This window comes from Scaptodrosophila lebanonensis, unplaced genomic scaffold (assembly GCF_003285725.1).
Source record: "Scaptodrosophila lebanonensis strain 11010-0011.00,11010-0021.00 unplaced genomic scaffold, SlebRS2 tig00000001-arrow-pilon, whole genome shotgun sequence".
Lineage (NCBI taxonomy): Eukaryota > Metazoa > Arthropoda > Insecta > Diptera > Drosophilidae > Scaptodrosophila > Scaptodrosophila lebanonensis.
Window position 1 is genome coordinate 20,578,148 of NW_022060529.1, and position 14,011 is coordinate 20,592,158.

A 14,011-nucleotide genomic window follows, 5' to 3' on the forward strand; every position below is an offset into this window, starting at 1 on the left:
GTCTCTAGCTCTTATAGTCTCTGATATCTAGGTGATCATACGGACGGACGGACGGACGGACGGACGGACAGACGGACAGACAGGGCTAGATCGACTCGTCTCGTCATGCTGATCAAGAATATATGTACTTTGTGGGGTCTGCCACGCCTCCTTCTGCCTGTTACATTTTTCAGCTCGCGCAAACCTAATATACTCTTGTACATTTCATTTACAGAGTATAACACGCCTTAAATGTATGTATTAATAATATTAATCTTATAAAAATAGGTTAAGTAGGTTATAAACATCACTATTAATTTTATCTAAGAAAATTGCATACTTTGTGCCTAGTACATTAATTTATAAGAAATCTTCTTGTCGTACTAGGAATTAATAAACAAACAAATACAATATGACAGAAACAGAAAATATGAGTAGCACAAAAAATGAGTAGTTAATTTTTTTATAATCAGATATAGCTTACAAATATTACAAAAATTTTACCTGATCATCTTTTGTATCAAATCAATGGGATTAAAATAATTTATAATCAAGACTATTCGAGTTTGAACGTACTTAAAACAAGATTTTTCTAATCTGTACCCGAAGAGAATAAGGGTATACATGATAGTGGAATGTATGTAACAAAGTAGTAAATTTTTTTTTTTATAATCAGATATAGCTTAACTGCATACAAATATTATAAAAATTTTACCTGATCATCTTTTGTATCAAATCAATGGGATTAAAATATTTTATAATCAAGACTATTCGAGTTTGAACGTACTCAGAACAAGATTCTTCTAATCTGTACCCGAAAGGGAAAAAGAGTATACTTATGTATTATGTTTGTGGAAAGTATGTAACAAAAAGAAGAAGCATCTCCGATCCCATAAAGTAATATATTCTTAATCAGATGCAGCCATGTCCGTCTGTTTAAATAAATGCCGGGATGCAGATCAAACTTGCTATAATGAACCTCCTAATGCCTTGGTAATACAGGTTTTGCTATTTTCTTCCCCCGTTATAGAGATTCTTGAATACTGTCCACAATTCCAAAGGTTGGAAAACAAAACATTGCATACTAATAATTTTAACAACTCTATTTCAGTTTGAAATTTCGTTTTAAGCAAATGTATAAGAGAAGTAGCCGGTTTGCCCTTCTTATTCTTAGGATACTTTAAAACATACTTTCCTTGGGTACAGGGTATTGGACTGTCGGGCTTGCTCTAACGTGAGGGCCACTAAATTAAAAGGTCTTGTTTCCACATCAACTATTAGTGTATTAAATTAGTTTATCCTTTAAGCCATACGTATTATTAATTATTAATTATTTAATATTAACATTTTCCTTAAATTTATTTCGAACTTATATACAACTTACCATTATCGGCCAAAAACTGCAAAAAACGGTTCACTGATATTCCATTTTGATAGGTTTTGTTTTTTTAAAAACAATTCACTTTTTGCTTTGATTTCCATTCATTGCAAAATATTAATTGCTTTATTGAACTAAAATATTATAATACTGTATGCTTGGGGCTGTTAATCCATTATTATTAATATTGTGTGCATTGAACAATTGATGTATTGATGTTTATTTGGCTTTAGTTTTAATTAGGAATATAATTAACGCATCACATGTATTTCACAATTGATTTCGAACATTATTCGAGGAATTGGACTGCATTTCAATACCTCTATCATCATTTATATTTTATATATCACATGCCATATTTATTGGGAATATTATTGATTTATGTGTGGGACCAATCGGGCTAAACAATAGTGTAAAAGGTAATTGCCGCACCCGTTCCATTTATCAGTAGCTGCCAACGGGCACTGGCACTTGGCATGAGTAGCCAAATAATTTGGCACTTATTTATTATTTGGTTTTAGCTTTTCGGGTATTATCTGCCAGCTCATATCGCCTGCGGTTATTTGGCTGCTTTGGCGCCACAAGAAAACAAATCACATGCGCCTCAACTCGTATGTAAATTATAGAGAGGTGCGCGGGCGCAGACGCAGACAAAGACGCGGATCCGTGGAAAAGAGCTGACAAAGAGTCAAATAAATAAATCAGCTTAATTACAATTGACTTTCGGCGTGCGGCACCGGCCCCGGCGACGGTTACGGGTTCGGTATCTAAAGTGTACTGATTGCGGGCGCCTTGCGTTGAACACATTTTATGTGGTTGAGGTAGGCGAACGAGAGATTTGCGATCGTCGCGACTGTGATTGAATGAGTGACGGATTGAGCTGTTGGATTGAGTACTTGGATGCTCATTATCGGACGGCGCTCATTTCAAAAGGATGGTGAATGTATGAAGCATTGGTGCCTGTATTTTATGCATTGCCTGTCACTAACATAAGGGGGCTTTATTTGATATACCCTTGCAGATACTGTACCCGCCTCTCTGCGCATCACAGTTCTTTAACTTAAATAAAGTTTGTTGTATGTACATATGTACTTATGTATCAAAATTTACATATACTTCATATGAAGTTTTTGATATGGAATTGATTTGAATGACAAAAATAGGCATTTACTGTTATGTTTTTGAAAAAATAAAAAAAAAAAAGGAAAAACAATTTCCTTCTAGCTCCAAACATTGCTGTTTTATTAATAATAAATTATTCCTTCTACAACATTATATTTTATCAAAATCGACGATTTGGTTGAAAAGATATAACTATTTGAACTTTTAAGAATCGTTGAACCTATTCAGTCGAATTCGCTTTACTAGTGTACTAATTTGAATGAAACTTTAGACTAGAACGATACAAAAATATTATAATTTATTAAATATAGAACTCAACATCAGTTCATGTAAGTCGAAGAGCCTTAATGGCTCCACACAAAATGCTACCTTAAGCTCACTTCGAAGTAGAAGAACTACTTCAATTCTTAATAGTATATTAAGATAAAAATTATTGATTTATTTATTTATTTAAAATTTAAAAAATTGCGCCTTTTCTGCTACTAAATAAGGTTTAGCTTTAGCTATTCGAATTAAAAATACAGTTGAATAAAAGTATATAATTTTTAAGAAATAATTTTGAAATTTTTTTTTATCTTTCTAAGCAAAATAAAAGCTTTTCTAATAGGAGTGTTAAAGAGACTTTCTAGTGCAGGGCATTTGTAAATATGTAACATGACACTTATGCACAATTTATTAATCATTTAAATCGGAATAATGAATAATCACGACTATAAACTTGTAACTAGCTGGCTCGCTTACTGCCTCCTCTGGCCTCGTGTGAGTTTCTGTTTTGAATCGATAACGTATACGCCGTGTGCTACCACTCGCGTGTCGTCTGACTGTCTGTCGTCGGCCTGAGTGGCCAACAATTTGAACATTTTTGCCACAACTTATATACTTATATAATTGTAATTCGATATCAAATTTCCTAGCCAGCACCCACCAGCAGCCGCAAAACTGCATACGTCATTGGCAAGCGCAATCAACAGTTTTCCAAATCATCCGATCTCCGCCGGTGAAGAGAGCGAAGGGAGCGGAGCGATATCTTGCATTGTCATAAGCATATACTATATGCATGTGCATGAGTGTTCATATACATATATCTATGTATGTGTATGTATTAAGTACTGCTACCCACTAATTGTCGCGTAATTTCGTTTGAGATGTCAAGATCAAATTTAAGCGGGGCAGCTACTCATATGTTAGTATGTGTATGTGTGTGCATGTGTGTGTGTGTGTGTGTGTGTGTGTGTGTGTGTGTGTGTGTGTGTGTGTGCCAAGATGTTCAACTGCATTATAAAGAGGGATAATTGATAATTATGTATGTGGCTTGTTTTTATTTGTTATATATGTATATTATTTTTTGTGCCAATCATAGTTCGTATAATAACGCAGCTCTTCAAATATTTAAATAATGGGTTATATTTTTTATTTCCTTCAGTTTGTTTTCATTTGCCTAATTTACAGTTAGTGTTTTTTTTTCAAGCGACATAGTATCTATAATTAGAAATAAGAATAAATTTTGCTTTATATATACATAAAATATACAATATGTATTATATTATATTTCCAAAGATATGACGATAAAATTGTTTGACAAATAAATTAATATTTCTTTCTAATGAAAGGCAATATAGTACGGAAACAGTAGGGTATACAAAATGAAGGAAATATTAATAGTAAGACTTAATAAATCCCATATATCTTCGGCGCAGACAAAAATATATTTTAAGCTCACTTGATAATCACTTGCTATATACCTATTCGTATATAAATTTCTAATTGGTTTTGTAGATGAATATATTCGCCTATTTAATTTTAAGCTTAAATTCTATTAGATTAATTACATATATTACATAAATTATTTCTACTTAGAGTAAAGTTTTTAAATGGATTTTACTGCAGTTCGTAAGCAGTGCAGCTTAACGGAAAATCACACCAAGCAGTGCGTAAATTTTACTGCTTGCAACGCATTGGTTTATGCATGAACTGAAACGAGTTACCTCTCAAGACAACAGCTGTTTGAAAACTAGTTCAAGTTCAGTTCCATTGTTCCTGTTCCATTGCGCGATTTGTATTTAGTTTGTCGGTTTGCCAATTGTGTGTTTTTAATTAATTTAATTTAAATAAAACTAATATAGAAACATTATATTACAATAAAGAGAAAATGCGCGCACATTTGTCACAACTGTGGCAAACGCGCGCCCCAACCGATTCGCATCTGCACACATACTATTTTTTTGCGGTTCTTCGGTTTGTTTTGGTTTTGGTTCCACAAAATGGATATGTCCATCCCGATGAATTCTTTCAGTCTGTCGAGGTGATGACCGGTAAGTGGAGACATATGTACATACATACATACATATATAAAAATCGTTCGAATGTTGACATGTGTTTATTTTGTTTGCAGGGGATCATTTTCGCTTGGAGCACACTCGCACCTGGGAGTTTAATAACACAATGCCGCTAAGGAGTATAACGCTGCCATTTGCTTTGCTGCGCGTGCCTTGGAGCTTCTACGAGTTCATAGCGCTTTATGTGCGTATGTGGTGTGGAATCGAGCTGGTGAACAGCTACGCTTTCCTCGTGTTTCCACGTCTTATCTACACATGCCTCTCGTTTAGCATCGATTGGTGTGTGTATCGCATCTGTAGGCTTTATGGACTGCGCTACGAGATCCGTTTGCTAGCGCTGGGCAGCTCATGGGTGCTGCTGGTCTTTGGCACACGCACCTTCTCCAATACATTGGAACTGGTCATGTGCTCGTGGCTGCTGTGTCTGGTTGCCGAGTGCATGCTAAAGACCAATACAATTGTGTACAAAAAGGAGTATTTGGAGGAGAAGTACGACAAAGCTGCCTCGATTAGTGAACGGGTCAAGATATGGAAGCTGAAGAATGCACTGCCTGCGCACAACCTGCAGTACCTTTTCGCCATGTCCAGCATTTGTGTGGCTGGTGTCTTTAATCGTCCGACATTCTTGCTCTTTGGCGCACCAATGGTTTTCTTCTGGCTGCTGCGCGGAATGGGCACAAGAACGGTGACATTCCGGGACTTCAATATGCGCATCGGTCTCTTCTGCCTCTGCGCTCTGCCCACTCTGCTGCTCTTCATATTCTGCGACTCTCTCTACTACCAGCACCTGACCGTTGGCGAATTACACATGTTGCAGCTGGGGATTGACAACTTTGTGTTCACACCCTGGAACTTTGTTAAGTACAACATCGATTCGACTCAAACGGCCATGCATGGAGTCCATCCATGTTATGTACATCTGTTGGTTAATATACCAATGCTGTTCAATGTACTTGGCGTAGCGGCTCTTGCGGCATTTACTCATCTTCTTCTGCGTTTCTTTCACGCCGAATATCAACTACTGCCTCGTTTCCAGAGCATTGTTTCCCTGATGTCTGGAGCGATATTTGTGCCGCTCTTCTTCCTATCGCTCATCAACCACCAGGAGCCGCGCTTTTTGCTGCCCATCACGTTTCCATTGCTGCTGCTGCACGCCCCAAAACTTATCACAGGCTTCAGCCCGGCATATCCCTTTCAAACGGAGCATCCGATGTTGCGCTGGATCTACGATCGTGTGCTCTGTTCAAAGGCGTCGGCTCCGCACCTTTTGAGAATCTGGTACATAGCCAATGTGCTGTTGACCGTGTTCTTTGGCTTTATACACCAGGCTGGTGTATTCCCGCTCGCTCAGCACATGGCACATGTGGTGGCGACGAAGCCAACGGCCACACATGTGCATCTGCTTACCTCGCATACATACAGTTTGCCGTTGCATCTCGTGAACGTTCCTAGCTCGCGGCTACTCCACTTTAACGCTCAAACCCATCAGCGCTATCGGCGACAGCGTGACTTTTACTTGTACGAATACGGCGGCCTAGAACTGGACACACTGTTGCACAAAGTGAAGCTGATTATAGGAAATTGCGAGCTGCGGATGTCCGGCAGTCAACGTATACGTTACAAGATGTATCTAGCAATCCCAGCCTCGCTGAGTGGATCTCTTCATGAAGCGTTTCAGCGTTCGAACTCCAGTACATATTTAAACTTCGAGCTGCAGTCCGTCTTCTATCCGCATCTGTCGACAGAGGCATTTCCGCAGATGCAAGGACGTCATCCCTGCGATGTCGATGCTCCACATTGGGCGCATGATAATCTGCGCGGCACTTGTGATGTTGAACAGGCCCCCTCGCTGCGGTTCTCCTACCTAACTCGTCAGTTTAGCTCGTTTGTTCATCAGTTCGGTTTGGCACTTTACGAAATTGATGTGCGGCGAAACTTGCCGTTGCACTCACAAACGCTAGACTTGGCCCCAAAACAGCCATCATCAACGTGAAGTCTGGTTACGGCATTCCAGTGCAAATGTACAAGTATGTGTCTTATTTAAGTCCTTAAAGCTGAGTATAATGTAAGCCTAAGCGTTGAAACCAAAGTATGAAGTTCCACTCATTTTTGTAAGTCATATAAGCTGTTGTGCACAGTTTCGTTTAACGTAAGGCCTTCTGTTTGAAAGTCCTTGTACTTCATTTTTTTATTGATCTCATTATAATGTATAATTATTATCTAAATAAAATATGTACAAAAGATGATTGCTTTAAATAATTTGAAGTGCTTCATTGAATGATTGCAATAAATAAATATGTTTGAAAGATTTGGGATTTGTACAAAATAAGGTAATTTTTGAATATTTAACTGTCTATTCGCTCTGTAACTCCACAATGGAATCGAATATTCTTTGAATTTTAAAGGAGGAGGTTTTTCCTTTGTTCTGATTGAATATACATCTTACTCATTGTTCATGTGGTTATGTCTCTTCTTTTATTGACATATTTGGGATTTGTATCAAATAAGATAATTTTTGAATATTTAATTGTCTATCGCTCTGTAACCCCAGAATGGAATCGAATATTATGCTTTGAATTTTTTAAAAAGTTTTTGCTTTGTTCTGATTGAATATATATATTGAATATATTTGGGATTTGTACAAAATAATGTAATTTTCGAGTATTTAACTAATCTATTCGCTCTGTGACTCCAAAATGGAATCGAATATTATTCTTTGAATTGTTGAAGAAGTTTTTACTTTGTTCTGATTGAATATACATCTTAGTCATTGTTTATGTTGTTACATACTTTTTACCCTACGGGTACAGGGTATAAAAATACAAAACCCAAAAATACGATTTGAGTCAATAAAAAATTATGAAATTAAAACACAATTTACAGACAAAAATAATAGAAGTAATGAAGTCTTGAAAAAACTAAAGTTTCCTGAACTATTTAAAAACAAATTAACTGATTTATGTACCGATTACAGTGACATATTCGGTTTACTATAGAAACAGAGGCAATTTCAAGAAATAACTTTTATAAACAAAAATTAAGATTGGCAGACAGAACCCCAGTATATATTAATAATTATAGAAGCGCAGAGACAGAAAGGCCAGAAATAAACAGACACGTCGACAAACTAATAAAAGATGGTATAGTTGAACCATCTATTTCTGAATATAACAGCCCACTTCTCTTGGTACCCAAGAAATCTCTCCCAAACTCCAAGGACAAAAAATGGCGTTTAGTAGTTGATTATCGTCAAATAATAATATGCCTCTTTTTTATTTAAATATTTGCGATTTGTATAAAATAAGATAATTTTTAAATATTTAACTGTCTATTCGTTGTTATGTTATGTAATAGTTTTAATGGACTTTTTAGTCGATACTCTTTTCTTGCGAAAACAGAAAGATACTTGTCCTTTACAGTGGACCAAATGTTTTGATTTTTTTACTGCAAGTTGGGAGATAGTATTATCTCCAAAACTGAAACGTCTTGACTTGCTGATCAAGAAAAAATATAGTAAAAGCTCATTAATTTTTAGATGAAACTACTAGCAGCAAAATGTCTGGCTGCATTTTAATCATTTTAAAGAAAAGATGTAGAATTGCGTTTTTGAATCGATCTTAAACGATTTCGAAAAAACTTCAATTATGTATTTTTTGTATTTCGTTTAGCATTGAATCAGCCTTTTTGTAAACTGAATCAGTCCTGAATAATGTTAAAAACCAGATCCCGCATGCTCTAAAAATATGTGTGGATATAAAAGCCTTTGCTTTTGATTGCGGAATTGGCATTGATTTGATCCCAAATTCAAGTCGCATCATATATATCCAAGATTAAATTGATAGTCAACATAATGGATATGTGTTCTTTAACATATCCACACTATTTTGCAATACCCTTATTACGAAAAGGTGTATGCAATTTCAGTTTTATATTTACTTCTTACTTCATTTGATTGATTTTGTTGCTTATAGAATATGTAAAAACTGTGATAAGATCCCATTGAATATGATTTTATTGTTATACTTGTATTCGTTTGTCGAGACGCGTTGATCGACAGCTACCTCAAACATGAAATGGGAAACATTAATCCATTTGACACGCCGGCGATAAGAGAGAACCAAACAACCAACCTACCAACCAGCATTTGCACATAATCGCCACTAGAATTCTCATCTGTGTTGTGGGTGCTCTGGTTTTTGATTTGCAGCATCCGCGTTCAATGAACGTTACTCGACAAAAATTTCATTGCGACCGCGTTCTAATTGAGCGCTTTTTATTTGGGGAGCTTAAGCCGCAAACTTGTTTGCAGTGCAGGCTCTTCGGATCGATTTTGCTATAAAACCATCGAGCCAATTGACAACCAGCATCAGTCGTTGACAAACCAATCAACCCAAAAATATCTCACAAAATGAAAGTAAGTCGAAAATAGGCGTTCGTTAAAAAATTTTGAACTAATTATTATTTGTTTGTTTTCACAGTTCCTCATCTGCTTGGCTCTCTGCGTTGCTGCCGCCCAGGCTGGCTTTGTGTCCCCCGTGACAACATATGCTGCTGCTCCGGCATATGCGGCCACCTACGCCGCTGCTGCTCCGGCATATGCCGCCACCTATTCCGCTGCTGCTCCAGCCTATGCCGCCACTTACTCCGCCTTGCCCGCTTACACAACCTACGGCGCAGCTCCAGCATACACAACCTATGGCGCTCACGCTTACACCGCTCCTGTCACCACCTACGCTGCTGCACCCGCCTACACCGCCCCAATCACCACCTATGCGGCTCCAGCTGTAGTTAGCCCATTCCTGAAGAAGAAGTAATATGTTGCCAATTTAATCTCCCGCTTCTCTGAAATTTGAAAATAAAAGCGTTCTAACATCATGGAATTAGCAAAGATTTATTTTTTGCATACGCCTGAACTGAAGTGTGAAACTCTTCTTGAATTTCGCTGAAATTTGAAAATTAAAATCTTCTAACATCATGGAATTGACAAAGTTTTATTTTTTGTATACGCCTGACTTGAAGTGTGAAGTACTCTCTCTTTCCAAAAATTTCTCTGAAATTTTAAAATAAAAGTCTTCTAACAACATGGAATTGACAAAGATTTATTTTTTTGTGTACGCCTGAACTGATGTGTGAAGTACTCTCTCTTTCCAAAACTTGTTCTGAAATTTGAAAATACAAGCGTTCTAACAACATGGAATTAGCAAAGATTTATTTTTTGCATACGCCTGAACTGAAGTGTGAAACTCTTCTTGAATTTCGCTGAAATTTGAAAATTAAAATCTTCTAACATCATGGAATTCACAAAGTTTTATTTTTTGTATACGCCTGACTTGAAGTGTGAAGTACTCTCTCTTTCCAAAAATTTCTCTGAAATTTTAAAATAAAAGTCTTCTAACAACATGGAATTGACAAAGATTTATTTTTTTGTGTACGCCTGAACTTAAGTGTGAAACTCTCCTTAAATTTCTCTGAAATGTGAAAATTAAAATTTTCTAACATCATGGAATTGACAGTGTTATTTTTTGTATACGCCTGAACTGAAATGTGAAGTATTCTTCTAAAATGTCTCTGAAATTTTAAAATAAAAGTCTTCTAACAACATGGAATTCACAAAGGTTTATATTTTGTATACGCCTGAACTGAAGTTTGGAATACTCTTTTAATATTTCTCTAAAATTTGAAAATAATATAATATATATAATATAATAATAATAAATAATAATTGAAATAATCAATTAACTATTAGAAAGAAACTTATTTTTATTTGTTTATAAATCAAGAACTTTTAGTCTTCTAAGACAAAGGTTTATTTTTTGTATACGCCTGAACTGAAGTTTGGAGTACTCTTCTAAAATTTTAAAATAATATAATATATATAATATAATAATAATAAATAATAATTGAAATAATCAATTAACTATTAGAAAGAAACTTATTTTTATTTGTTTATATATCAAGAACTTTTAGACTTCTAAGACAAAGGTTTATTTTTTGTATACGCCTGAACTGAAGTTTGGAGTACTCTTCTAAAATTTCTCTAAAATTTTAAAATAATATAATATATATAATATAATAATAATAAATAATAATTGAAATAATCAATTAAATGTGATTAGAATGAACTTATTTTTATTTGTTTATATATCAAGAAAACTTAGTGTTGTAAAATTTTTTTAAATCTCATCAAATTCAATTCATATAGCATATTATATTCATATGCATATTATAACTTATCGGTGGATAAATCAATCTTAGTATATTTTGAAATTTTTATATATTCGGCAAATCGCTGCACTATGTTATGAAGCAGCTTTTCCTACCCTTGCTTATTATTTGAAAAGTATTTATGTTCTTTAATAGGATGTGGGCCATGGTTGCCCATGCCATTTCTAAGGTAGTAAGAGAACAAATCGCTAAACTCATCATAGTTCAAGAACAATCAACTATATTTAGTGAATTTTTTCATTACTTCCAGCGCCTTTAATGGCCCATCAGCGTCAAAATCTATTAAAGATAGTTAAACAAAAACTACTGCGGCTGAACATTTTGTTTTAAAGTAAATATGAACTTGTAATTATTCAGATTTGCTATTATTGGGAAAAGTTTAATCGACAAAAAAATTTCATATTTTAGACAACATTTAAACTCTTTTCAGAACTTTATTGTTGATTTATTCTGCATACATTTTGTGGTTGCTGGTAAAATTAAATGCTTAGTTATAGATTGTTTACATTAAAGATATATAAATAAATAGTTAGCACTAATCGGCGACATAAACTATATAAATACATTATCTATATAGTGACATTTGAAAAAACATTGCCAAATACAAAATAAATTCTTGAATATTCCAAACACACTAAGCCTACTATGTGGAAATATCGAGTTATTGTGTTTTTCAATTTAACGGGGTTTGTGACTGTGTCTGGGTGATTAGATTTCTTCAAAGACCATCTCTTCATCAGGATCATTCCAGCGGACAGTTCGTTCGCTGCTACATTTGCTATCGAATGCAATAATTGCGATAATGCCACATCGGGGTTGTTTGGCGGCAGAAGAAAAAAAGTAAGTTCAGAATATATAGACACTGTCGCTGTGAACACATAAGAGTTTGTGTGATTGATTGGTATTTGTGGGAAAAAGTGCAAATCGAAATGCAATAGAAGCCAAAAAGCAAAGTGACAAAAAACAAATATACTCGAGAAATATTCAATAACGTTGGTAAAACCTGTTCATGCCGGCCGCTGGAGGAGGCGGTGGCGGCGGAGCGCTGCGTGGCGGCGTTCGACGTGCACTGAAAATATAGAAAAGTTGCTAAATATAGATGAGAATATATCAGGGTTTGTAAAATGCGAGCAAAACTCATTCGGACACACGAGAAATTCTGCCGCGGGTCGCAGTGAGTCGCTGCCGACTGAAGCAGAGTGTCGCCTGAGCCGCCTGGCAGAGGCCATGGGTCGTGCGTGTCGGCCGTGGGTCGCTGCCGACTGAAGCAGAGTGGCGTACGAGCCGCGCTGCACAAGTCGAGCGTGTCGAGCATGTCGCCAGCGACCCACTAAAACCCGCGGCAGAATTTCTTATGGGTAGCAGCGGGTAGTGGGCACATTTTACGAACCCTGTAATACATAGAACACTACTCTGTAGAACTTACGCCGCTACAGCGTCATCAAAATGGCCACCTGTACCATAAGTTTCACTTTCCTCTAGATCGTAATCATCGGTACCGGTGCGTTGTCTGTAAGAAATGATGGTAAAAGGATTAGGAAGTAGTTCCACTACTACTACTACTACTCCTACGGTTGACATCTTCAGTGCAAAGTCCGAGTTTGTTTATATAATACTCGCAGATTAATCTACAACTGTTGATCGAATCAAGCAAAAAGTTTTTAGCAAGTTTGATAATTTTGTGAAAGCGGTCCGTCGTCTACGGTTTTACACTTCTAAGCAAATGTAATTGAACATTAAGTATTTAAATTATATAGAGAACAACAAACATTCTCCTGTATTTAAATTGTATAGAGAAAAACTATAGAAATACGGCGTCCAACTACGTTATATAAAACCTGCTATATTTTATTTGATCGCTTATAAATTTGTTCTATTATTGTTCTATATTAGTTAAAGACATAGTATTTCGGGGCACAGACAATTGGGACTCACAGTCGTTGACTCCGTTTGTTAACAATATCCTGCATGGCTCGAGCAGTCAACGAGACCTTACTTTTCAAACGCATCGGCGTTCGGGGCATGGGCACTGCGGGCTGAGCATCAGGATTCACTCTCAATACGGGCGTTACCGGACGACGAACCGACTCGCTTCTAGCTCGGTCCACATCCGTACTACGTCTTAAAATGAGAAATTGGGGCCAAGTTGAACGGCAAATGATTGAAGCGTGTCTGGCACACTTGGCACTTAAGGGGTCACTTACAACTTTGGCTTAGTACGGACATTGCTGCGTGTGTCCGGCTGCCGACGGCTATCGAGCCGCTGCTCGGGACTGGCGCTGGTGGGTCCGCGCCAAGCGTTTTCTGCAGCTGCATCCTCAAAGTCAAACTCCTCAGTGCTTTGACGGTGACTAAGACAGAAAAGTTTGTTGATACTTAGATGAAGTTACTACGGAGTAACAACTATAGAAGGTTAGCTCAGGGGTTGGTGCAAATGGGACCAAGTGCTGACTCAGTTCAGGTTGGAAGGGAGGGGCCTCAACTTACAGCGGTGGCTTGGTTTTATTCTTTGACTGCCAACTGCTTAGATTCTTTCTAGACTGACTGGTTTCGCGCTCATTGGAGGTGGCTCTACTGGGCCCACTGGACGAGCCCCAGTTCTCATCATCGGGCAAGGTGCCACTACGTCGGCTGTAATGATTGTGTCCTTAGATGTTGATTTTATTTTTCTATACTTACAGCTGTTGGCGACTGCGGGCGGGCGTGTTGGGTGCCGATACATCCCGTCCCTGACTCAGCTCACGCTCACGACTGCGCTGGTCACGCCCCCGCTCTCGCTCCCGCTCCAAAGATCTTTGATTCTGCTCCTGACGTCGCTGCTGCTGTGGCTGATGTTGTTGTTGTTGTGGCTGCTGTCTCGAGGGTGTTGAATCTTCATCGGCAATGTCCAGCGTTTCTTCAGTGGCAGTACGTCGTCTAAAGTTAAATGAAGGTTTAATAAAAAGTATGCCTTGTTCTTTCAGCTCTAGAA

General features: G+C 37.0%; 3 protein-coding genes across 3 annotated transcripts; 2 read left to right on the plus strand and 1 right to left on the minus strand.

The window, feature by feature from the left end:
- Window positions 1-4,628: 4,628 nt before the first annotated feature.
- On the plus strand, window positions 4,629-7,036 carry LOC115631568 (GPI mannosyltransferase 4). Its single transcript, XM_030528399.1, has 2 exons — window positions 4,629-4,791; window positions 4,872-7,036. Exons 1-2 carry the CDS (start codon window positions 4,629-4,631, stop codon window positions 6,806-6,808), a joined length of 2,100 nt encoding a protein of 699 aa, XP_030384259.1. The 3' UTR covers window positions 6,809-7,036.
- Window positions 7,037-9,223: 2,187 nt separating this feature from the next.
- On the plus strand, window positions 9,224-9,632 carry LOC115631664 (cuticle protein 16.5). The gene is made up of 2 exons (XM_030528516.1): window positions 9,224-9,229; window positions 9,294-9,632. Exons 1-2 carry the CDS (start codon window positions 9,224-9,226, stop codon window positions 9,627-9,629), a joined length of 342 nt encoding a protein of 113 aa, XP_030384376.1. The 3' UTR covers window positions 9,630-9,632.
- Window positions 9,633-12,462: 2,830 nt separating this feature from the next.
- On the minus strand, window positions 12,463-13,762 carry LOC115631757. The gene is made up of 5 exons (XM_030528628.1): window positions 13,716-13,762; window positions 13,528-13,671; window positions 13,245-13,391; window positions 12,976-13,161; window positions 12,463-12,550 (listed from the first exon to the last, which is right to left on the minus strand). Exons 1-5 carry the CDS (start codon window positions 13,760-13,762, stop codon window positions 12,463-12,465), a joined length of 612 nt encoding a protein of 203 aa, XP_030384488.1.
- Between the last annotated feature and the right edge of the window lie 249 nt (window positions 13,763-14,011).

Excerpts from the sequence above, each read along its gene's own strand:
- LOC115631757 (XM_030528628.1), bottom strand. The coding sequence starts at position 13,762 with ATGTATCGGCACCCAACACGCCCGCCCGCAGTCGCCAACAGCTGTAA. Across the intron at positions 13,392-13,527 it reads AATAAAACCAAGCCACCGCT|TCACCGTCAAAGCACTGAGG; the intron begins GTAAGTTGAGGC and ends TTTCTGTCTTAG. Across the intron at positions 12,551-12,975 it reads AACAAACGGAGTCAACGACT|ACAACGCACCGGTACCGATG; the intron begins GTGAGTCCCAAT and ends CATTTCTTACAG.
- LOC115631568 (XM_030528399.1), top strand. The coding sequence starts at position 4,629 with ATGCGCGCACATTTGTCACAACTGTGGCAAACGCGCGCCCCAACCGAT. Across the intron at positions 4,792-4,871 it reads GTCTGTCGAGGTGATGACCG|GGGATCATTTTCGCTTGGAG; the intron begins GTAAGTGGAGAC and ends TTTTGTTTGCAG.